We start from the raw sequence: 24,884 nt of genomic DNA on the forward strand, positions 1-24,884 counted from the left end.
GTCCTGTAGTCATGTCCACATATTTATATCTCTGTGTGTTCCTCCTCCTTTCATACCTGCTTCCCAATTTCATCTGACTGGATCCTAAGCCTCTGTCTATCACTAATTCTTTTTGTAGGCTGGCTGAACATTTCTGCTTGGTTTGGGGTCGGGGATGTTTTTTGGGGTAGGAGTATTTTGATTATCTGCATGAAATCCCTTGTCTCTTCTTCTGCACTTGGTATATCTGGAACTGACAGCTCCAGGGAGGTAAATGAATGCCACTGCATTTCAGAGAAAGAATTATTTCATGCAATTACCCTAAAAGTGCATGAGAGAACAGACTGAAAGGAATGAGGGAAAGAAAGAGAGCATGAGAGAGGATAATCACAACACTTCGACAGGTTTACCCCATCATGTTTGAAAATCTATCACTCTGATAGTCCCCTTTGTGAAAGGTGTAGACAGATAACCAGACATTAGCTCTTCAAGGTCCTCTTGAATGGAGGGTAATCAATAGAAGGATCAGTCCACTACTCCATTTCACTTAATGCCTCTCCTTGATTGTTTTTTACAGACTGGCTGTACCCCATTTCCCTCTCAATGTCTCACTTTAGCTCTCTCATTTAATTCTCAGTGATTCCTGGTCAGGGGGATTTGGGTAAGCTTTGGGTTGACTTGTGGGTCTTTCTGTATAAATTATCACATTTTTATTCTGAGAAAGGGTGCAGTAGCAAAAGGCTGTCCCCCCAATACTTTTCTGGTTTTTGAGTCTTGTTAAAAGGCCAAGGAAAAGGGAATGTTTTGTAGTTTCATTACTCATGTCCAAGAAGAGATTCAGTAGAAGCAGTTCCCATCCTGAGTCTGCTGCTATTTCACCTGCCAATTTTGTCACCCTCTTGATCCCATGTGCAGATCAGAGTTACTCAAGGGGAGCTGGTGACAACAGTTCATGTATTCCTGGAGGCCTTGTTCATGAAAACATGAAAGATTCTTTGAGGTCCTCAGGTGGAAATTGCTGGCCAGGATAAATCATGACTATAATAGTTTCCCACCATGCCTTCAAAGAGACAGGACATTTGCCATACTGGGTGAGGAGAGAACACTGGGCTAAAGATTGCTGGGCCAGGTCACTTTTTGTCACCTGCACCTGCTGCTCTTGCAGCAAAGCCAATGCATGAGTCACACCTATTTGCACTTTGAGGTTATTTACAGCACATGTTATTGGGTTAGGAAAGCTAAGGTCTAGCATATGTCCTAAAATTAGGCTTTTCTCCTTTTGGTTAGTGTCAAAAAGGAGTGATTCACAGCCATGGGGGAAGCCTTTTCACCTAGTCAAAGAAGTTAGTGCTTTAAGTAAGAGGGTTTATTTCTGTGTGAGATAAAGTAGGTTTAGCTGAAGCTGCCTCCCAAGACCATACGCTGCAGTGGAAGATGAGGGGAACGCAGAGAGCACCCCACTGTGCTGCAGGTAACTCCCAACAAAACTGGCCACACAGCTCCTGTCCTGCTGGCCTCGTGTGCAGTGGCCACCCCACGAGTGCCAGGATGAAGCTCAGGCTTCATCCCCATAACTTCCAGAAACTCTTCAATGAAGAAGAGTTCAAGAGTTTCAAGCCAAAATTCTGGATTCTTTAAAACTTTCTTTTTCTCTCTTTTCTCTCTCTCTCTCTCTCCCCCTTTCCCCTTCTGCAGGATGGTGGAGTACTCCCTGGATCTCCAAAACATTAACTTGTCTGCAATCCGTACTGTGCGTGTCCTGAGACCCCTGAAAGCCATCAACCGTGTGCCCAGTAAGTCCTGCCTCCCTCTCCCACCTCCCAGCTCAGCTTGGGGTAGGACATCATCAACAAGGCTGCCTTGGTGGTATTCAGGGACAAAATGAATAGAATCTTCTGTAGGGTGTGTGCAGGCTCTTCCCCATCACAGGGCCAAGAGGTGTTGTTGGATGGGCAGGAAAACAACAGTCTCCTGGAATATCTGCCCTGGTCATCCTTTGTGCATGGCCATGCTGATGGAACTTCAGGAACTGAAGGTGAACAACATGCAGTAAATGAAAGTGTTTTTTCTTTCTCTTTCTGAAACACATCACAGGTTTAATGATGTCTGTAGCCTCAAAAAGGCCAGTGTGAGATGTCTGGAGAAGGATGAGCTTCGGGAAGCAGCAAGAATTAGTTTGCTCAGGCTTTCATAGGACTTTCCAGATTCCCTCCTCTGAAAAATTTTCATGCCATTACATACTAGGGGCATGTAGCACTGACTCATTTTTCTTTCCTCCTCACATTGTGCTTTGTATTCTCTTTTTTATGCCAGCTCTTCCCTCTGTGAGCTGTTGTGTGTGCATGAGCCAGACCTGGGGCTGCCAGGGCTGTGCCTGAGCCTGTGTCAGCCTTAGGAGACTTCAGGCATTTCCTCTGCAAGTTTTTCAGTCTTACAGAATGGCAGCAAGTCTCACTGCTGCTCTCCATGATCTCCCTGATCAGGCTGTCTGCAGAGGCTAAGACCTTGCCAGAGCTCTCCTAATCCTTCTCTCAAACTCAGATGCTCCTTTTCTAGACCTGAGAAAGTTTGCACAGTTGACCTTCTAGTCTGTGTCATATGTTTTCCCTTGTGCCAAAGTAATTTTCATTATGTCACCTATTTCTTGAACATGCTGTGGAGGTGGATTTCAGAGCTTCTGGCCTCATGCAAAGCTCTTCTATAAAAGGATCTTGTCCCTCTTCTTGGATGTACTTTTATCTTTGAGCAACAGCCCTGAACAGAATGTGCTGAAAGGTGTGAAAGAGAAACTGAGGCACGGTCCTGTGTGCCCAGCATGGCAGGAGGGGACCAGGGAAAAGAGCCACTGGTTGGGGCACTGAGAGAACAGCCAGGAATGTAACATGGGATGGATAAAGATGAGGTGCCTTTGGCTATTCACTGTCAGCAAAACAACTCCCCCTCAGTCTGTCTCCATCTCTCTGGTTCTCCTCCAGAGAGGAGAGGGCTGGGAACCAGCCCTGATCCTGGGGTTGATGCCTTGAGAGGCTCCCTGGAGCAGTGGCTAGATGATGTTAAAGGAATAAAGTAGGTATTTATTAAAAGGCCTTCAAAGGACACACCTTTGGGCAGTACAAGAGCCTGGCTTTGGCTCCACCCAAGATGCATGCCTGACCACGAATTTTCACACTTTTATAAATTTTGGTCCATTTACATATTGGGGTTAATTGTCCAATTACATCTTCAGGTTATGAAGTCCCATTCTCTGAGATTGCTTTGCTGCTGTTTACACTTTTTGGGCCAGAAGCTGCAATGGTGTCCCTGGTTCTCAGGCTGGAAAAGGATTGTTTTGTGTGACTATCCTGTAGAGAGAACTTGCTAACCCTTTATGTGAAGTTCAGAATATGGAAAATACGAAAACTAAAACTTAAGGCATCAGGGTAGAACCTTTCTGTGAGGGGGTGTCCTGGAGGCTGTGCATGGCAGGCTCACCCCTTCCAGGGAGATATGGGCAGCTATGTGAGAGCAGCACCATCCTCATGTTGTGCAGCCTCCTTTCCTCCCTGCTTCATCAGGCATGCCATGGATTTGTGCTCAAACACTGCTTTGGGAGACTGATCCCTGTTATTGGGGTAGACTTAACCTCACAGGCCAATGGAAACATCTGGAATTGCATCCAATTAACTCTTACAGGTGCCTGCCATTTTAATTGCTGGACAAAGCTGGTCAGGAGTGCTTGCCTGGCAGAAACTTAAGGCTTTCTATTATTCCTGTTTATCTCCTGGAACAACCAGAGCTGCCCCAGGGAGGAACAGTGTGAGCCACGTCAAAACTGACCCACCAGGGACCTGCTCCATCCATGCAGAGGCACCAGAGATGCTTTCCATCATCATTCCTGACCTTTGCAGAGTAGATGCCATTGAATTTCTCCTGGCTATCCCTGCCTTGACACTGCCTGTTTGCTCTTTTCATCAGTATATAACTATACCTGTATGAAATTGATGCTGTTTTAATTTCCACTCTGTGGTTAAACCTTTATGTATTTTTCTTGCTACATAAATCTTTGGTTATATGCAGCGAATGTTTTGGAAGAAAGATATCCTGCCATTAATTAAAACAAAAAAACAAAAAACAAACAAAAAAAAAAAAAACAAAAAAAAAACCAAAAAAAAAAGAGAAGAAACTGGATTCCCTGGGAGAATTGTCTTGAGGGCTGAAAACTAGCAAAGACGCTGTAAACAAAGGCTTGTGATAAATGGGAATGAGCTGCATTAGAAGGTGCCTAGTGGGCTACAACAAACATAATTAATGGGACCTTTGGCCACAAATCTTTTTTTAATGTCTTTTTAAAGTTCTTCATTACTAATCTGAAGCAAGAGGAAAGTCTATTAGTGAGATGTACTGATGTTTCCAAGCTGGAGGTGTTGTAGGTGCTGCCAGAGAAAGTGGGAAATAGGACAACAGGAGGTAGAGGGAGTTTGAGGTCATGGCTGTGAGTGTGAGATGACTGGGGAGAGGGAAGGAGTGGGGGTTGGTTAACCCCAAAGTTCAAAAGGCTGTGATGGGACAGGGGAGACCTGTGTTCACCTTGGACATTTCAAAGGCTTCCACATGTACACCTGGCTAGGGACAGATTTTCACAGGGGAGTCTGGCTGTGTGGACTGAATAACAACAGTTTATTGTCAGGAGAACAGACAAAGTAATCAGGAACCTGACTGATTAGAACATGAGTGGAGGAGTGCTCAAGTGGTCTGTCAGGTAGGTTATTTAGCACCCAAAGAACTCTACTAATCTGCCAGTGTTTGAAAAGTCCACACACTTAGGTGAGAAATCTCTGGAGAAGTTTGAGAGCAATTTTGTACTATGTGAAGGAAAAAAAAAAAAAAAAAGGGTGATAGCAGAAAATTAGAAGAGAGGAAATTCAGAAGAAATTTCTAAGGAAACAGTAGCAGCATGGCAGAGGAGAAAGTTAAATAAACTTGTTTTATATTCTTGTCAAGTGGGCAAGGTTGAAATTCAAATGCCCAAATTCCCAAATTGGATGTGTCTAAATTCTGCTTACGTGTGCTCATTTGTAACATGCTGCAAGCCCTTCCTCAGTGACACCCTTGAGGCTTTGAGATGATATCCCACAAGGAGCTGGCAAATTCTATTTGCCAGTCCTGTACTCATTATCTATGGCTTAAAGGATGCATGTAAGAGTGTAAAGTCTCTCTGAATCATGACAGAAGAAGAAAGGGACAAGCAGTGTAATCAGAAGGTGGTAAATGTCCATTGAGAATAACATTTTGTACCCAGTTCATAGTTTAGGCTGTAAAACTCATTGCCACAGGAAGTGGCAGCGTGCAAGTAAAGGAAGCAAAATGGGATTTTCCAAGGGATGCCCCATCCCTGGAAGTGTTCAAGGTCAGTTTAAATGGGGAACTGGACTGGTGGAAGGTGTTCTTGTACATGGTAGGAAGGCTGGAAGTAGATGATCTTTCATGTCCTTTCCAAATCAAACCATTGTATGAGAACTCACATGAAGACACTTCCATTTTTCAAACCTCCTTTGGGGTTAGAGCTGATCTTTAGCTCCCAGTTATCAATAACTGATTGCATTTCTTGCAGTTCTCAGCAGGATGTGCTACTGCCCATTTCAGGTTTCTGTCTGAAGCAGTCTGGGATTCTGCCCTGCCTGATCATTCCTCTATTCTCATGCCATCTGTGGAGTGTGCTAAAGAAAATATGAAGCACCCTGGCCTTGTAATATGGACCACACCTTCATCACCTTCCCTCTTATCTCTTGCATTCCTGACTAGAACCCCAGGAACTCTGCCTTTTGGGGTCGCGTTTGAAAATGCAGGAAATGAAAACTCAGAGATTGGTCTGGTCCTATTGCCATGTGATTCAACTCCATGGCAATGGGTTGGTGTGACAAGCCCTGCAAGACACTGAGAAAGTGTAAAGACTAAAAAAATACCCTCCAGGTCTCTGTTAGAGGTGGTTGCTTTCTGTTCTGGGCACGTCTGTGTCCTGGTCTTGAGGTGAAATTCCACATCCATTTGTTGTTATCCTTTTGTGATTGTGTGGCAGGTTGTTGGGTGAAATATTGCTCTTTGTGCTGGTTTTTTTTTGTTGCTTCTTCTCAAGGCAAGGTACAAGGTTTGGGGTGGGGGGGGGAAGGTGGAGGCTCCCCTGTTTTATTTTTGCCAGCTTTTGAGCAGCGAATCTGTTATGATCATTTCTGATAATTTGAATTTCTTGCTCTTCTTTTATTAAGTTGTTTTTTTTTTTTTTATATTGAAGAAGGAGATGTTTCTTCATTTTACTTTTTCTTGTCACATTGCCCTTATGCAGAGAAGAGCCCTTGCACTGTTTAATGTCTTCCAGTTTCCACTTACAATTTAGTAGCTGATTCATCATTTGGAAGCAGATTTCTTCAGTTGAGTACACTGCATAGAAGTGAAGTAATCTATTGCAAAGCAACTTTACAGAGTAAAAAGTGTATATATGTGCTAATAGTCTCTCTGGAAGTACAGTAATATTTATGTGGAGTTATAGGTATTAGAAAAATAATATTATATCCTTATTACTTGCTGCACAGGAAATAAAATTTCAGATTTGTGGGAAGTTCTGATTTTTCTAAATGTGTTTTTTTCAGTCAGAACAAAAATAATCTTTTCCCATCCATTTTAGTACAGCTTTATGCTGCCTAATTTTAGATGGTTTTTTTCATTTAATGTTTTTTCCTATACTGGATGCTGACAAAAAAAGTCTAAAAATCAGAAATACTTAATCATGCTATTATAGTATAAGAATGCTTTCCTCTCTTCTTGTCCTCCTTTTCTTTTTGCTAAATGTTTTAATAACTATTGCATTGTTTCTATTTCAATCAATTAGCTTTTTTTTTTTTTTTTTTCCTAGTACCAGTGCTGTGTATAAAAATCATGGTCTAGTTCCATTTTTCTTTATTAATGACTGTAATTATAGTAGCTCCATGGGTCCCAACAGACTGGAGTTTTCTCCTTTTCTTCTACAGATCTCAAAGATATAAACCATGGCTTGTTATTTTTAGCCTTTCTTATGCTTATGAGGTTAGTGGGACTCGGTGAGTGTCACCAGCAGACTCAGGAATACAACTGACATCTCCTAACTCTTAGCTCTTCACTCATCCACTAGACCACAGCACCAATATAAAAACAATCTGAACCATCTGAGTGCTGAAATGGGAAAAGCAGATGTGTAACCTGTAAATGCCTGCTTTAAATCTGCATTCCACACCAGGGTACCTGTGCTTGGCACTGTAACAGCACGTAAAACAGAGCAACCCCGCACTTGGCATAGGGGAAAAGTGATGACATTTACTTCTCTAAATGTGTTTTTGAAGAACTAATTTCACTGATGAGCGTGTGTGAAATGAGCTTCTGACTGAGATATATTAGGCTGTAAAACAGTCTCATTTACAGCTAGATCAGACAAAAAACCCAAGCACATTTGACAGGCACAGTCCTGCCCTAGCAGTTGGAAATGCAAACGGATTATGAAATTCCTCTTCTAAGGGCCCCCCGTGGGGTCTTTGCTTCAGATGCCTCAGTGGTTTTGCAAGAGGACTTGCTTCTTCTCTTCCAACACTGATTTCCTTTCAAAAATGTACTCTTCCAAATGAAGTACATTTTCCCCCCTCTCAGCTCTATTTGTGAAGCAATAGCTGAAACTCAGATACTGTTGATTTTTCCAAATGTTTGAACTTACCCAACTCGCAGTTCTTTGTACAAGGTGCTCTGTAAATATTTATTATCACACCTCAGTGACAAACAAACCACACTGTCAAGCATGTGCAAATGTGTATGCACACAGGTTATCCCCATACAGCCTGAGCAGGTTAGTAAGGGCACAGGAGTGGTGTTCTCTTGTAGCACCCATACAGAAAAGTTCAGAGGTCACAAAGCCCTGTTTATTCCCTGATCAGGCTGTGTGACTGAAATGTATTTAAAGGTGAATATGCCAGCTTTCTGTAGGCTCTGTCCCAGACAGGTGGGCAGGCAAGGATGGAGAAAAGCCAAATTGGACTTGAACAATTGGGTCAAGTTCAGTCTAGGTCCTCCCTTCCCATCCAAATGGAGCAAAGGACTGAATCGAGCAATGTGATTTATGCCTGGAGCATGCCATTAAAGGATGCTTTTCCTCCAAGAGGGGGACAGATCAGAGATGGAATTGTACTCAGAACTGCCCTGTCCTGTATGTGCAGCTCTATATCAATTCAGTCAAGCCCTAAATTAGATGGGCATGCTCAGAATAAAGGGAAAGCGTGTGAAGGAGAGCAGAGCAGAACAGAGAAGAAGGGAGCTGGAAAGAGAAATGCACAGGAGGTGAGTGGTAAGGTTTTCCAGGACAGCACATGAAGGACTGATTCACCTCTGTGTGTAAGGTAATGCAGAGAAGTGGCAGGGAGGAAATCAAAACTGATACAAACTCAAGGATAGTATGAAGAAGATCCACTGACTCACAAATATGCTGGATGGGTTTGCAAATCGGTGCTTCTCTGAAGCTTTTTAGCAAACCAGCTGGTCTGTAACCAGACCCATTTTGCAGTGCTGGAGGAAGCCTTCAGAGAAGCCTAGAATGGTTTGGGCTGGAAAGGACCTTAAAGCTCCTCTTGTTCCAACCCCCAAGCTGTGGGCAGGGAACCTTCCACTAGAGCAGAGCCCCATTCAGCCTGGCCTTGAGCACTTCCACAATTTTTCTGGATGTTCCAGTGCCTCACAACTCACAGTAAACAATCTTTTCCTGTACTTAATTTAAGTCTTCAGTCACTGAAGACAGGCTCCAATTTTATTTACTTGTCTGATGTCAGTGCTGTTTTTCATGTGGATTCCGAGCATGCAGTGTATTGCCAGGTGTTCACCTGGGTAATCAAAGTAAATTTTGGAGAAAAACCCCAAAACATAATGAAAATTATATTCCTTTGTTAATATAGCAGCATGGCAAGGAGATGGCAAACACTGAAATGCAGGAAATAGAGACCTGGAAATGCTTTGTTTTGTATGATGCATTGCTTAGTTTCTACTTTTTGTGCTCACACATCATGTGAGAAAGTAGTATTTCCTTCTCTGAACCAGTTGACTAAATTTTGCCAAAATTAGCAAGTATTCAAAAGTCACAAACTGTTCACCTATAGGTTTCTCAGATGGCTTTAAAGCCATGAGATTTGAAAAAGGAAAAGGAAAAACAATCACAGATTATTTATTTTTCCTGTGGCTTTCAGACCTTTAGACCTGTGAGTCATATCTTTTTTTCTACCCATAGCAGTGGGGAGTAAAAACTTCTCTCTCTCTTTTTTCTTTTTTTTTTTGGCTGTAATCTCAGATTTTCAAGTCATAGCAAGATTTCACACCTGAAGGTTTCTGCCTTGCATCCCAAGACTGATGATAAAAATCACAAGAGTCTGCAACAGCACTTCAGAATTTGTGTTACTGAAAGTAAAGCAAGCCTGGAAAAAAACAACCCAAAACATTACAGAAACCAGTCGTAGAAAGAACTTTGATAGAATCTTTACTTCTCCCTTCTCCTGTAGGGGAACCTGCAGAGCCAGAATTTTAAAAAATGCTTAGTACCTCACAGCTCCCATTGTGACAATTCTGCTGCCTGTTCAAACAAGCTCAGCCTCCAGTGTACACAGTGCTCACGAAAGCCCAGCCATGTATTTTGCTGCCTAAATGGGAGCTGAGCTGTTTTGCAAAATCTGTCCCATGGGCCCTATCAGGCAATGGATACCATGGAAATGTGAGCAATAATGACAGTGTATTATGGGGTGAATGATACTGTCATATTACACTAATGCAAATTAAACTTTGTGTGTGTGGGCAAGGCAATTTACAATCATAGCCTTAAACTTCTCTATCTTTGTGTATTTTGGGACAGATTCTCCTGCTCGCACTCATTTCACGTAATGTCATGTCACTGCCTGCAGTAGAAAGAAACGTGATTCATGCTAGTGACAGCAAGAGGAAATTAGCCCTGTTAAATCTTACCCAGAAGTTGCATTAATGTTGTTTTACATAATATTCTGCATTATTCTGTCCCACTTAGCACTAGAGATGTGTAAAAACCTTAAGGATACTTATAGAATGGAGGCAAGTGGCTCGCAGCCACAGCACTGGAGTTGACCTTTGTTCCTGGTGTTGGGTGGCCCCTGCAACTCTGAAAGACAAGCTGGCACTCTGTGTTTTTAATAGACTCTTCACCAAAAGTGAATGCAGTCATCACTGCAGTGATAAATGAGGAAAAAATCGAGATTATCAGTGAATGAACTACTGTAGCAGGTGGTAGTAGGTGTTGCTTATTAGATGTTCAGTATTACAAAAGAGAACAGAATGACAGAAATCCCCCAGAGAGACACCTCTCTAAGAAATAATCTGACACCTGTCATCACTCTTCAAGACAAGGCTGCTTAACAGTCCAAAGCTTGCAAGGGGATAATGGCAAGACAGTGAAGAAGGAGGCTACTGACTGGGACATTTGCCTGCATCCATTTCTGCCCATGTCACGGATTATGTGGCTACCAACCATGCTATGGTGGCACGTACTCAATGTGACTGCTTGTGGAGGAGGAGTTTTCTGTCATTATCTGTGAACCCTAGCTGGGCTTACAGCATCCACCATAAGGTGCAGCCTGCTGCAGAGCTTGGGTGCCTCCTTCTTTTGGGATGACAGAAAAGCTTGGACTGTGGCCACTCTTTTTGCAGAAATGTCAGCATTTAGGTGTCAAGGTAAATGCTCTGGCATTTGCTCTCTTTCTTGAGGCCACTGCAGCTGTGGGGTCAGGTCTGCAATTAGGAGGCTTCACTTCTGGGCTTGCTTCTTCACATCACCTGGCAGCACCACCTGAGCCCCTTTGGCAGCCTGCTGATCACTGTGGCTCTGCAGTGCCCGTGTGTTTGTTTGCTCCTCCTATCCCCCAAGGAAAACAGCTTATCTGTGGTTTCATTTGCACTCTCTCTCTGATGGTTGTTTTAGCTGAATGTCTGTTGGGAAGTGTTTCAAGTGGTGCATTTTTCCTCCCTTCTTACTTTTCTTTTTCATGCTCATGATCCGACCTGGTCTGTGTCTTGCTCTTTGACTGAAAAGAGGTGAGGCCTGTGTTAGTATCTGGATCCCAAGTGGATTGTTTCTAGAGCCTTGGAGCAAGAGGTTTTTGTTGGTTTTTTTTTCTCTTATATGAGTGTACTCTAAACCTACTCTGGAAAGCTCTGTTGTTCCAGCAAGGTGAAGCTCTGGCCAACAAGTTTCTTTCTGGAATGTTAGTCTCTCTTTTGGCTACCTCAGGCTTAAGCTGAGAAGTACCTTGAAGGTAAGGACTAGGAACACTTAATGTTTAAATCTGAGTATTCTAAGGGAAGTCATATGAAGATGAGGTTTGGTACACCCATGCTACTGAGAAAATGAGCAACAGCCCTCCGTACTGGCTGAAGTTTTATAAGTGCTGGAAATGCCATGTTTTGATATCTTCTGTGGTTACACTGGGGAGTGACAAAGATAATTTGAGGTTTGTCGTCAACAGGCTGTGTAGGATGAGGTGTCTGAACCAGTCAGGGATGCTAAAAGGCTTTGCTTGTTGGTAAGGCAAGAGTGGGGATTTGGTGAGGAGCTGACCCATGCTCCTGAGCTATGGATCATGTGACCATCTGCAGGGGCTAAACCCCCAGCTCTAAATGTATCCTGAAAATGCACCCAGAACCTGACAAAGAGATTGATGGGAAGACTTTGCTTTTCTCTGAATGAGTCTAGTGTGTCTGGGGCAGTTTTTCCTTAGCAGGAGAACTTAAGGTCTCTCAGTACCTCATACTGTCGACTGGACCTGTCTTGCCACAGAGTTAATTTAATTTGGGTCTGGCCATCCATCCAGACATGCTCTCTCTTGCCTTGGTGCAAAGCAGGCAGTGATGGTTTGCAATGTGAGTGAGGCTGGCTTTGCAGCTTGAGGACAAAGCATCTGGAGCTGCACACAGGCTCTTCCAGCTGAACTCCTTTGGCTTGCACATGCTGTCTGCAGAAGAGGCCTCAGTTAAGAGGAATGCATCAAAGAGAAAAGGTCTGTGGTTATAGTATCAGTCAGCTTGGCACGTGTCTGCTGTTGGACCCACAGCTGCTTGGTATCTCTTGGTAGTAGCTTGGCCCAAATTTGAGCTGATGTTTATGAATGCAATGTGTGAAATGACAGCTAAGACTCAGGTCAGCAGATCTGTGAGGACAGTCACAAGTTGGAGCACCACCTTGCACTGTGCACACAAACTGAGATTATTTTAATTACAGGGGTTGGCTGCAAAATTAAAAAAAAAAAAAAAGGTGCATGTTTCTCTCTGTGTACTTTCTGCACAATCTATCTGCTGGAATGGTTCCTCAGTTCTGAAAATTTCCATAAAGGAGCATGCACAGGAAAATCTTGCCAACCTCATGCTAGCTGGATGGATTGCCATGTGTCCTGGGGCAGGGGAGGAAGGAAAGAAGGCACGCTTGGACAAGCAGCCTGGCTGAGGGACATAATGACACTTCAGGTTCTGCATTCTGCAAAATGTCCTGCCAGCAAGTCACAAGTGCTAATGGGAAGGAGATTTGTTTTTGTTCCAGTTAAAAAATGACAATTGGTAGCTTGGTCCACGATGCAGGTGAGATGGGTGCTGAGAATTATATTCTCTTCCACCTGCTTTACCCCAAGTGAGGGAATGAGTGTCTCAAACCTCTATCTCCTTTAGACTTCACGTGCATTGGCTTTGTCCCTCATGCTATAGCTGGGGTGGATTGAAAGCCTCAGAGGTGAGTGAGAGACAAGAAACCAGAAAGGACAGGGCTTCTCACCCCTTCCCCCCATCTCCTGCTGTGTTTGAGTGCTGAACACAGCTGTGGCTTTGCTCCTGGGGGATATCTCACCAGAAGCAGCCCTGCCTTCGAGGTACCACCGAGCACCTTCTCTACCCCTTGCTCAGGGGCATGGGTGAGCAGCAGGGAGCCAGTATGTGAGCATTGTTTCCTTCCTTGGATGCCCACAGACAAGGCCATTTCATTGCCTCCCTTCCCCTGTTCTCCTGGTCAGAGTCAGTGGAGAAAAGACTTTTTGGAGCCTGCACCTGGCACTTATGAATATTTAATGTTTCTAGCTTTTATTTCCCTTGAAGAGCAAAACCTTTTCATATTTGATGCCCTGGAAGGCTGTTTGGTTGCTGAATGTTGTTTCATCAATGCTCTCCCTCCTCGCTTTTCCTCCAGACTGCCCAGCCTCTCTTCCTTTCTCTTCTTGAGCAGCGTTTCCTTTTTCACAAAGGATGCTTCAGAAAAGGTCACTGTCCCTTTCATATCCCCTCCTTACTGTGAGCCAGTGTGGCTTCTGCTCTGCCAGTGGTAAAGGACAAATGGGGATGTGGGGAAAGGCAGCAGTGGGGAGGGAAGCTAGAGAAGTGTGCAGGTAAGCTGAGGGGCAGCACAGAGGCAGAGAGGAGTTGTAGGCAGAGCAAGAGAAGAATGGCTGAGCAGCAGGTAGAAGCAGCAGAAGGATTTTAATGAAGAACTGGCTTTCTAGCACCTTTCAGAATTTGTCATTCAAGATGCACAGATGTTGCAGCTCATCCAGTGAAGGCCCTTTGGAAGAGGGAGGCATCCCAGTTCCCCAAAACAGAATACTCCCAAAGCTGCATTTCCTATTTCCGCTTTTGGGCAGTTGCTTAGGAAACATCATTATTTTGGCCACCAGCTTCTACTGTAAACCATCACCTACTGTCCTGAGGCCATTCAGCCTTTCTCTCTCTTTCTCCTGCAATTGCAACTGCATGTTTGAGCATTTGGATGGGCGTAGATTCAGCATTACTGCTTTTGAAGGGCCAATCTCATATCCACCGTCAACATCAATGGGAAGAGAAAGATGATGTGAAATTTAAAAAAAAAAAAAAAAAAAGAAAAAAAAAGGTTTCATTTGGACTTGGAACCTGTTAATTCTGAAATTCTTTGTGATGTGGAAAAGATGCCAGGGGCCACCTGACAGTTTTTTGGTCATGGCTCCAGGTACCCCAGAAGGCCTAACATGAGGGCAGTGGCTGTGGTCTTGGAGCTGTGGAGAGCATAATCTTGTACCATCAGTAATCCCCCTGAGAGTCAGGATGGAGAACGTATGGGCAGGCAGGATGTTTCCAAGAAAAAGACATACAAGTTTTGCACATCACTTGCTTTCTCTTGGAACACAGACAGAATCAATTTTTGCAAATTCTGACCCAACAAGCACGCTGTCTGTAAAACTCTGGTGGGAATGTCTGTTTTGTCTGTTCTGCATTTCAAAGTAAGGGCAGCCTCATCTCTCCCATTTCCCAGCTCTGAAATGGAGCTAGTATCAATTGATCTGAAAACATCACCTCCTCTTGCAGCATTACTGGCACAGCTTGCTGTGTCACTTGACTCTCCCTAATGTACTAACCAGGACAGTTTATGGGAGCTACTGAGCTCGTTCTGTGACACAACATTAATTCTGGGAACACGCAGCACTACAGTGAGGGTGCACAGTCCTGAAGTCCCAGTGCTGTTCAAAGCATTTCTCCAGGGCCCAGCAGGTCACAGTGGCTGTGCTGTTGGACTTGGTGTGCTGAGAGCTGTCAGTGACTCAGAGCACAGCTGCAATCCCCAGTGAGTGGCTGGAGCTGTGTCCCTGCAGTTCTAGACTGATGTATTCATCTAGAAGCTTCCTTACGTGGTGACTGGTGACACAGCTGGAAAACAGGCAGCAGGGCTTAACTACTGCTCCACAGCCTGGTCTTAGAGCTAGTGCCACCATCCCTTATCCTTCCCATGTAGGCACAATAAACATCTCCTTCCTACACATCACATACCTGCAAACACCAGTCCTGTCTCCAAAGCATTCTCGACTAATCTAAAGCAGTCTGCAGTTCCACAGCAGGCACACTTCTCCCTCTTCCTTCAGTGTTTGTGAATTCCATGCCTGTCTGCTCCACCACAGGTGCCACTTCCCTTCCCTCTCTGTGGGGCGAGCACTCCGGGGAATAGACATGGAGCATAATGTACATTATCATGTGGTAATTACTTGGTGCTGGGTACACAAGGGGGATTATCTTGTGCCTCAAAGGGCTGTCAGAGAATCCTAATCTTATCTTTCCCTCCTTCTTCCCCTTCCACTGCCATCTGAAATAATGAATTGGTTATAAATACCTAATTAGCTAATTATTTGCTGGCCTACATGGAACATCTTCAGTGAAGGAACTCTGGGTACCTAGGGGGAACCTCCATGGAGACAAAGAGAGACAACCTCGTAAGGTTGCTCAGGGATAAAGGCAGTACTGTGATACTCAGAAGAATTTCTAGACTTTCACCGTCCCTGGAGAGCAGAGGAAAAGCCATTAGCTCCATGGAGAAACGAGACTATGTTTACCCCTACTTGTGGTTGTAAGCTAAAGAGCTATGGGGAAAATAAAACCACAGGAATAATTCATTAGGTAACTAGAGAGTAAAAAAAATTTTTTTTAAAAAACATTTACACTGGGCAGAGATTCTGTGCTGGAAGCATTTTGGGCTGTGCCTGCTACTTGTGTGCTCCAGCCCCATTGGGGCATGAGGACTAGCCAGGGGAGGAAATTGTGGTTTTCATGACTATCTCTTGGTGATACTGTCACTGAAAAAGACCCAATTATCTATGCTAGTTTATATGTTCTGGAAAGGTTCATCCCACTGGCAGGTTGGCCTTGGTCTGTCCATGCAGGTCTCCCAGGCTGCAGGATGCAGTTGCTGTGCTGGGATGACTTTCAGTCCAAACCATTGGATAACGGGGCTGTTGAGCTGACGTGCCCCTTTGGGACAGTTGTCGCTCTGTTGTCCTTTTGCAGGAAAAGAGGAGGGAGGAATGTCAGTCAGATAGCTGATGGCACCAAAATTCTCATTCTCTTTTATTTTCTGCACAGATGGAGGCCTAAGGTGAAGAGATCACAGCATCACAGCAGCTCTGCTGGCTGCCTGTCAGTAGCAGTTAGGACAAGAAAGGGCTGGAACCACAAATCTGCCCTGCTTTGGACAGTAGTTAATTTCTGACACCCTGCTTTTATTTTCATGGGGCTTTTTTCTCTTTTTATGCTTATCTTGTAAACTTCTTTCCTGTTCTTCTCCTTCCCTTTCTCTGTCTCTATCCCTGTGTCCCACACTTGCTCCTCCTGGTTCTCTTCTCGCCCTGCAGGCATGCGCATCCTTGTGAACCTGCTCCTGGACACCTTGCCCATGCTGGGGAACGTCCTTCTTCTCTGCTTCTTTGTCTTCTTCATCTTCGGCATCATTGGGGTGCAGCTGTGGGCTGGGCTGCTCCGCAACCGCTGCTTCATGGAGGAGAACTTCACAGTGTGAGTGGCTGGGAGGCATCTCCTTCCTTTCTTCTGTGGGTGTTTCTCCTTCCCTCTGCCTGCTCCTGTCTTCTGCCAGGCTCTCTGTACCACTTACTCCCAGTGTAAGTGATAGTGTGGGATAGAGTGGGGTGATAGTGTGCGAGTGTTGGTCACATCTTGCAGTGGAAAGGGAGGGTGGGCAAAGACAGCTGGTTTTCTTCTGTCTGCACAGCAGACAGCTCAGATTAGCATGGCTGCCCCCTCCAGCAGTGCTCACTAATACAGGATGGTGCTCCTACACCCAGAAAAAACCTGCTGTCTTTCTTCTGAACCTGCTCCTTCTTCAGAAAACAACTCTCACAGGAGTCTTTTAGAAAGCCATAGTGCTGCCTGATGCATCCAGGAACATCTTTGGCAACTCCAAAATGGAGCTGAGGTCACTGATTTTGACAGTAGTGCATTACCTTTGGAGGGACACTGAGAAATTACTAGAAAACTTCAGGGTAGTAGAAGTGAGAGCAACTGAAAACAGATAATGAATGTTTGAAGGGGACAAGGAAACATGGGAGCAGTTCTGGCAAAGAGAGCTTGAAGCCACACAGGGTCAGTTACAAATATCTGAGGTTTATCTGAGGTTTATCTGGGGGGTTAGGGCAAGTCTGCAGAGCACAGCTTTACTCCTCCCACAGGCAGTGGGACAGAAAAGCTCCTGCCTGCCATGAATTCTCCGATTACCCAGTTTCAGGGCACAGCTCCTCCTGTTGACTTTCTGGCTTTAGCAGATCTCAGGCTTTAAAATGTTTTCTTAAAACCGTATGCTAATCCCAAGCGTGCTATCAGTGTAGACTGCTTGAAGAAAACCTAGAGCTGTAGATCAGTTTAAACTGATTGAACAGTTCTGAAGCTTTAGAGCATCTCAGATTAGAAGAAAAGTGTGAAAATACAATGTTCAGAACAGCAGTAGAGTTGCAGAGTAGGAGTGCTTAAAGCAGGCATTCCTGTTTATTTATTCCTTGGGGACAAACTAATATTTAGGATGATTGTCCTTTATGTAAATCAGGAGTAGCACTTCTTTAATGAGTGTAATTACATCCATGCAGAGTTGATGTAACTGAGAAGTGAATTGGGGCCACAGCCTTTGCAATGACAGATATTAGAAAATATTTGGCTGACTTTTACAAGGGAAATCAGTTCTGAAGGTGCCCATGCACCAACAATGAGGATGAGTTACAACATACCTTTGTAGTTTGGTCCTGCTTAGTTAACAATCAGAGACTGTCTTTTTCTTTTTCATCAACACCTGTCCTCTTCCAATGACACTTAGTGAAAAAGTCTGCATTTGCACAATGTGGAAGTTGTGCATTGTAGCCCTGCAAGGAATACACCAGATAAAGTTTAATCCATTTTTTTTATCTCCACCTTTCACTTTTCTCATATTAGCTCATCTCCAGCTAGGCAAGCATAGATGATTTTAATTATTCATGCATTTGAAAGGTGCTTGCATTATTTGGAAAAAAGACATGAACTTGTCATAGAACATTGCACCCATAATGCCAGCTGTCAAGGAGGAGTCAAAGTTAAGGTTAAGTCAATTTTATCTTTCCATTTCCGAATTTTAAGGCTTATATGTGCAACGTTAATTATGCATGAACTGGATTTTTTTAGAACCACAGAAGGTTCACTACCAAATGTTATAAAACATGTCCATCACCAGCTACATATAAGAACATATTACAGTAAAGCCTGATGAACTTCCTTAATGCCATTGCATCTGATTTTGATGTTAATGGGGAGAGTGATCAGACCGCAAATCTCTGCATTCCAGCTTTTTTTTTTAATCTCCATGCAAGCAGAGTGTGTAATTTGGTTTGGGGTGATCTGATGGCAGGAAAAGCTCTGAAAACTGAAGGCTCTCCCTAAAAATTTGCTGGTTTTCAGGAGCCCTGTTATTCCTCCCCTTCTCCTAAGGAAATAAACCTGGAAATCCCCTCCCCAGCTCCACCAATCACTGATAGATAGGAAACTGTTTGTCACAGAAATCTGACCATGGGTTCTTTTGCAGCCAAGGTGACATTGTCCTGCCCCCTTATTACCAACCAGAGGAAGACGATGAGATGCCCTTTATCTGCTCGCTGTCAGGGGACAATGGAATTATGGGCTGTCACGAAATACCCCCGCTGAAGGAGCGAGGCCACGAGTGCTGCTTGGACAAGGACGATTACTATTACTACAATTCGGTGCGGCAGGAGTTCAATATCAGCGGCATGTGTGTGAACTGGAACCAGTACTACAACGTGTGCCGCACCGGCAACGCCAACCCGCACAAGGGGGCCATCAACTTCGACAACATTGGCTATGCCTGGATTGTGATATTTCAGGTAAGTCTGGGCTAGCCTCCTTACAAGGATCAAGCTTATTTTGCTGCTTTTCAGACTCAGTCTTTCTGGGCTCCAGTTTCTGCAGGGTGTGACAGAGGTGCAAAGTAAAGGGCCTTGTAACTCCCCTGGAAAGGGAGACAGCACACACACAAAAAAACTTGATGGAATAAGCTCCACTCTTCAGGCTGACTTGTGCCAGTTTCCCCTCCAGCCCAGACAACTATAGTAAAGAAATCCTTTTTTTTTTAAATTCCCAGCACGTGTTGCAGATGGGGACTGAAATCCCTGCCTTTTTTTGTTTTTCTCCGGCTGTACGCGGTGTCCAGTCCAAGGGGCACAGCAACCTGCTGTGGGTTTTCTCCTGCTGTGATCCAGGGAAATGAACTATTTTAATGAAATATTCCTGCTGTGGACTAGAATGATCTCACAGGCTTTGACAGTATGCCAGTGTCACCATGCAGTACCATGCTGATTTCCCAAAATGGAAATTTGGCTTCATTGAAATGAGTTTCTGTTTCTCACCTTTCTTGGGTTGCAGCCGTCCTGCCAGTATCTGCTTGTTATACACTGAGGAGTGAACTCTGGAATACCCCTCCTGTTTCTCTTGTATTTCAGGTGATCACACTGGAAGGGTGGGTGGAGATCATGTACTATGTGATGGATGCCCATTCCTTCTACAATTTTATCTACTTTATCTTGTTGATAATCGTAAGTATAAGGTTTGATGAATGTGCAATGCAAGCTAAGAGGCGACAAAAAACAGGTCCTAAATCAACATAAGATACTGGGGAAGCAAACCTCTAGGAATCTCAGAAATACAGCTAGTTGATTTTCACCAAGAGTCTGAGGCAGGATCACATACACAGTTGCCAACCAAGTTATTAGCTTTCACTCAAAAATATACTTAAGATTGTTTCTTAAAGTTATACCTTCCCAATGTAGAATAATTTTCTCACTGGCAGATCTTCTTGCAAAGTAAAATCCCCAAACCAGTTGGCTTAAAAGCCAATTCTTTCTCTGCCCTTCTACTTGGTCTCTATACATTTTAGGCTCTTGAGTAATTTTTGAGCCATGCTGAGTGAGGAGCTTTTGTCAGCACCTGGGTTTATCAGGTTCAGAGTCTCAGATTCACATTTTGTTAGATTCAGGGTCTGTCATGCTGAATTACTTCCTCACCATGAATGAAAAGGAGCTGCTGCTCCAAAAGTGTCAGCAGTCCAAAATAAACTGGCTATGTGAGATCCCTTGTGGATGATAGGATGGAAAGAGAGAAGTGTGTCAGCAATGAGAACTTAATAAGCAGTTTATAAGCCCTGTGGATTTATACAAATGAAGTTTGAAGGTTGGTTTTCTGCAAGAATATTCATTATCAGTACTTGAGATGAGAGCTGAGAAACATGGTGCCATTGCTTCCCTATTCCTCAGGCTTCCCTTGCATAAGTGGAGGGAATATCCTGTTTCTAACAAGGAAGGATTTTGTTTTTTATGAAGGCTCTTCCACATTGCTCACCTGGGGGACCAAAGTCAAGAGTGAAATGGAAAGACATAGGATGAATTATGGGAAGTATAAAATCTGTTTGTGGTAGATGCAGTTTAGTTTCAGGTCACTGAGTGAGGACCTCAGTGTATATTTCCAGGGCCTACATACATTTGGATGGGCTGATGAATGGACCTGGCCAGGACTCTGGTCTTCATCCAACACTTGCCCTATGGGGCCATGCCCTTCAAGAAATAGGATCTCTAGGAGCAGTCACCCAGTAACACCACCAGACTGACCTAGTAAAGAATCTAGTTTACATTCAAGTTGGTATGCAATGACTTGAGATAAAGCAGACTTTAATCCATTTCTATGAGAAATTCTGCAGCCTGTACATATTGAGAGTGGCCCAAAAAAAAATCTATTGGCTGTTCAGGTCAGACAACTTACAAAAATCTTACTATAGCCTTGATTTCCCTCTGCCTTATGGCCTTCTGTTCTCACAAGAGAAAGACAAGGAGAGAAAAACAGAGATGTGATGTACTTCCCTGTGGACTGAAGCAGAGGTGAAATATACCTTAGGGAATGTTGCTTTTACTTTGATGCTGGAGTGTCTCAAAGAGACAGTGCAGAGATATGATTGCATAGGATGGGGTGATGAGGGGAGTTTCCACAGGCTCTGGTCTCAGGGGTGAACTGAACATCCACTGCTTTTTGTGAGTTCAGAAAATAATAATTTCCCATTAACTTTGTTCCTGTACCCCACAATGCAATAGATATTTAGTACCCACCTGCATTTTGGTTTAGAGCAGCATGGTCAGGATATCCCAATTCATAGAATATGCAGCTGGACACAGATTTACTCCTTGTCCCACAGCCCCAGCCTCTCCTAGAGCCAGAAAGAACTGTGCAGAGTCAGTGTTTAGCCACTGGGGCACACATACCCCATCTTTTGTAGGCCAGTTCCAGGAACTGCCCTTCCCCCCACATTTCAAACTGCGTAAACTCTGTCAGTGTGTTTTTGGTTTCTAAGCATGCTTCTTCTAGTGCTGGCTCACATCATGTGGATTCACAGTGATTCAAAATTTGTCTCTGCATTTGCAGGCACCGAAAACCCTCAATTAAACACTCCACCTGAGATGTTACTGCATAGTGTCATTGACATTTCTAGACACTCCCTCCTCATTTGAAGAGGCCATACAGGTTTATTTCTGTCAAACACAGGAGAACATGAATCTCAGGTTACTTTGGGGACTGCTGAGAACAAAGGAGTCATATGCTGGGTGGAATATTTTCTTTACCTTTGGTGGAGTTAGGCCAAGGAAATATTTAGCCTTTCTGCTACCTTCTTGGCGTGTGATGCATCTTTTGCATCACATAGCAACACCACAGTGCAAACTTGCTGTCATTTAGCTGCATTTTCTGTCTGAATCTTCATATAGAAGTGATGATCCCCCTTTATGATCCCTCTTTCAGCCTTTATCCTTCTCTCCTTCTCCATGGTTGGAAGGCCTGGCTTTCTAAGCAGGATTGTTCTGACAGTTGTACTTTAAGCCCTGACTCTTTGCTTTTCTGCACACATTCAAGCCTTGGCTCAGATTTACTCTTCTGGGGCTGGATCTCTGCAGCTTCTCTCTAGAGTTGTGCTTTCATCCATGACTTCTTCCTACAATGACATCTGCAAACACCTACATAAGGGCATTACCTGCCACTGCTCATATGGCAGGAAGAAGGCTCCACCACCTGGATATACTCCCAGCACAGCTAGAAATCCTCCATAAATGTGCTTCTCTGAGGGGAAGGGTGCTGACTGAGCCTGGCACTCTGTGTGGCCTTGTAGAACAACCTGGGAAAAGAGTTTTATTAATTCAGGAGATTTAAAAATGCTTCCCCCTTGACCAGAGATCACGGATGTCATATGAAGGAAGGACTCTTCCCTGCTCTTGGGTCAGTGTTTCTCTTGGGTTTCCCTGCTTGAGGTCCAGCTGTCTCTTTGACACCTCTCCAGCTACTTGGCCATCACTATGGCTCCTGGAGTTGAGCAAGCTCTTCTGAGCTCTTAGACTGGTATTGCAGCTCACAGAGGCTGCTTGAAGTGCTCTGTGCTTACACATGTGGGTCTCAGAAGGCAAGCTGGATATCCAGGCTAAGCAATAAAACTAATTGATAAGCCAGGATCTGCAGCACTAGTCAGATTTTGTTAGATATTGCAGAGATTGGCCCTTGGGCTGAATGAGGGCAGGATCTGCTTTATCAAAGCACAGCTTGGTCTCAGGGCTGAATGGGACCCTGTGTTGGGACTCAGAACCAAGGGCCTCCATCTGCCTTTCTCCAATGCTTTGATTCCATGTCTGACAGTTTCCATCTCTCTGCTCAGCAAGCTGAGATGAATCACTTAATTAGGAGCCTTCTGGGACCCTTCCTGTCCTTCTCCTAGCAGGGAGGCAGTGCCAAGCTCAGCAGAGCCTGAGAGTTTATGGACCTGCCTGTGGTTTTAAGGATTAGCCAAGCTCATTTGCTTTGTGTTTGATGTTCCTAGCTGAAAGGATAAGGACTGGGGAGTAGGTGCCATATCCAGTCCTCTCACTCCCCCCCTTTTTGTTCATGTGATGGGAAATGGCAGCAAACGGTGCCTGTGAGGACAGTGCTCAGTGATGTGAACCTGAACCCCACTCCAGATTCAGCCCTAGGCCCACAACGTGCTCCTGCTGAGGGCATCTCAGCCCTCTCCCCCTTATAGCCCAGAGAGAAGGTGTTGCAAGCCCTAATTGCTCATTGTTTGGGAGCTGTGGGAAGTTGCAAAGTACGGGGCGGTGTCACAAGAATGTTCCAGGAAGGCTCACACAGCTGGGATCCCACTCCCTGCCCTGCCTCGCTCAGAGCAGCTGAGGGACACAACCAAAAGGGACAGCCTGGGTCAGTATCGTGCTGCTCAGGAGAGTGCATCAGAGAAGAATTTGGATTCCCAGAAATACACTCATCAGTTAAAATAAAACATGCAAGACATCACAGACTAGGGAGAATGTTGGGTGAAGGCAAAGGAATCTGAGCAAGGCATTATTTTAATTTTCAAGGTCGCATGCAGAAACTGAAGGAAAAATAGGCTGAAATATGGGGGAAGGAGAGAGAAGAGAAGGGTTCAGTGATGAAGGGAAACAGAATTAGAACAGCTTTGAAGGTTGCTGAGAGGAGGAGGAGAAAAAAAAAAAAACCTTTATTTTGAGATACTTTATTGTCCTTATGTTGAATCTGAGGCTTCATGTTTCAAAGGGTTATTGAGATGCTAGCAGGGACACCTCCCCTTCAGACAAAGGGCACCTGTGTAAAGAGAAAAGGTCACCCAGAAGGGCAAGCTGGTCAGGGGGCTATGAACTGAGGGAAAGGCTGCTTGGGCAGGTAAAACAAGCTCTGAGGTACTTGCTGAAATAAACCCTTTTTCCATTCACAAGCACTAGGGTCAGGTTATCACCATTTTTGCCTGCACTGTCCCTTTTGCTGGAAAGGATTAGAGGATAGGAGACATGAGAAGACAAGGGCAGGACTGAATCCTGCTCTCTGTCAGAGCTGTTTGCTTGCCAGGGAGAGACAGTGAGGTGGGGATGGGTCCTGCATGGGTTCATACAGGAGAAACTGGTGCCAGGATGCCCCTTAGCAGGGATGCTCACAGCTCCAGGGGAAGCAGAAATCTTGACCTGCTCCTTCATCTCCTCCCAGGGGCTGCCCCTCAGAGTGTGCTTCAGAGCACTGCAGATGCATAGTCCTTGTACAGAGTTTAGGCTCTGCCATTTAATCCATGCCCTATTGCCACAGCTCTGCAGGGAGTAGGCACCAATCAAGGTGCCATAGCTTTTGAAAATAATTTTGAATGTAGTTACCAGCCCTTTTATATATGAAATTTCCATCATATTGAAGCCCAGGATTTATCCTCTATCTATCTATCTATGGGTAGATCTCCTAGGGAAATTAATCTCTCATTTCATGATATGTAAGGCAGAGTAAGTTTATTTTGCCTCCACAATTCTCAGCATAAAGAAGTCCTTTCTTCATTTTATAAATAGGAAAACTGAGATTTAAAGGTAACATGCAAGTTGTAAATTAAGCCTGGTAGACATTTGGGCTTCTGTATTGAAAATAGGGAGAACCTGGGCATTTTGTTTGCTCTTTCTAAGAAATTGGGAGTGGTTTTTTTACAGTTTTTGTGTTTGAAATGAGAAACCAATGCAGGCCAGAGAACAAATTAAAGAAGAGCTAATACGATATGTCTTGTATCAGAAGAATAGAAAATAAGCAAGGAAGCATGGCTTTACCAGACTACTCAGTGTCCTTCCAAAAGTTGTTTGACTTTCTAAAATCCCTTTTTATTTCAAAAGCTCACTCATTTCAGGAAAGTCCCATCTCCCTGTATGGAGAATTAAGGTGCAAATACTAGAAATCAATAATATGCCCCAAGTATACTGGTATGTCATTAAAATGATCTGAGAGTACTGACATTTCTTCCAAGAGGTGAAGACTATAAATGGCAGTGCATGGTTTTTCCAGTGGTAAATTAATAAACAGAGGAGAAATCAACCAAACTGGTTGTCTGTCTCATACCTTGTATTTAACATAAAGAAGAAGGAAATAAAAAGTCTAGTTTTCATCAAACCCTTTGTATGTAATTTATAAGTGTTTTGCAGAGGGTCCCAAAACCTGCCAAAAGTTGGACCTATTTCCTGAATTTCAGTGCA

General features: G+C 44.1%; 1 protein-coding gene across 1 annotated transcript in view; it reads left to right on the top strand.

Moving 5' to 3' along the window:
* CACNA1I (calcium voltage-gated channel subunit alpha1 I) overlaps positions 1-24,884 on the top strand; it is a 148,890-nt gene that overhangs the window by 79,701 nt on the left and 44,305 nt on the right. The window contains exons 4-7 of the mRNA XM_056508336.1: positions 1,675-1,772; positions 16,161-16,320; positions 18,365-18,680; positions 19,296-19,388. Coding sequence (XP_056364311.1) covers positions 1,675-1,772; positions 16,161-16,320; positions 18,365-18,680; positions 19,296-19,388 — 667 coding nt within the window. The remainder of the gene's footprint in view (positions 1-1,674; positions 1,773-16,160; positions 16,321-18,364; positions 18,681-19,295; positions 19,389-24,884) is intronic.

Source organism: Oenanthe melanoleuca, chromosome 1A, assembly GCF_029582105.1.
Source record: "Oenanthe melanoleuca isolate GR-GAL-2019-014 chromosome 1A, OMel1.0, whole genome shotgun sequence".
Taxonomy (NCBI): Eukaryota; Metazoa; Chordata; class Aves; order Passeriformes; family Muscicapidae; genus Oenanthe; species Oenanthe melanoleuca.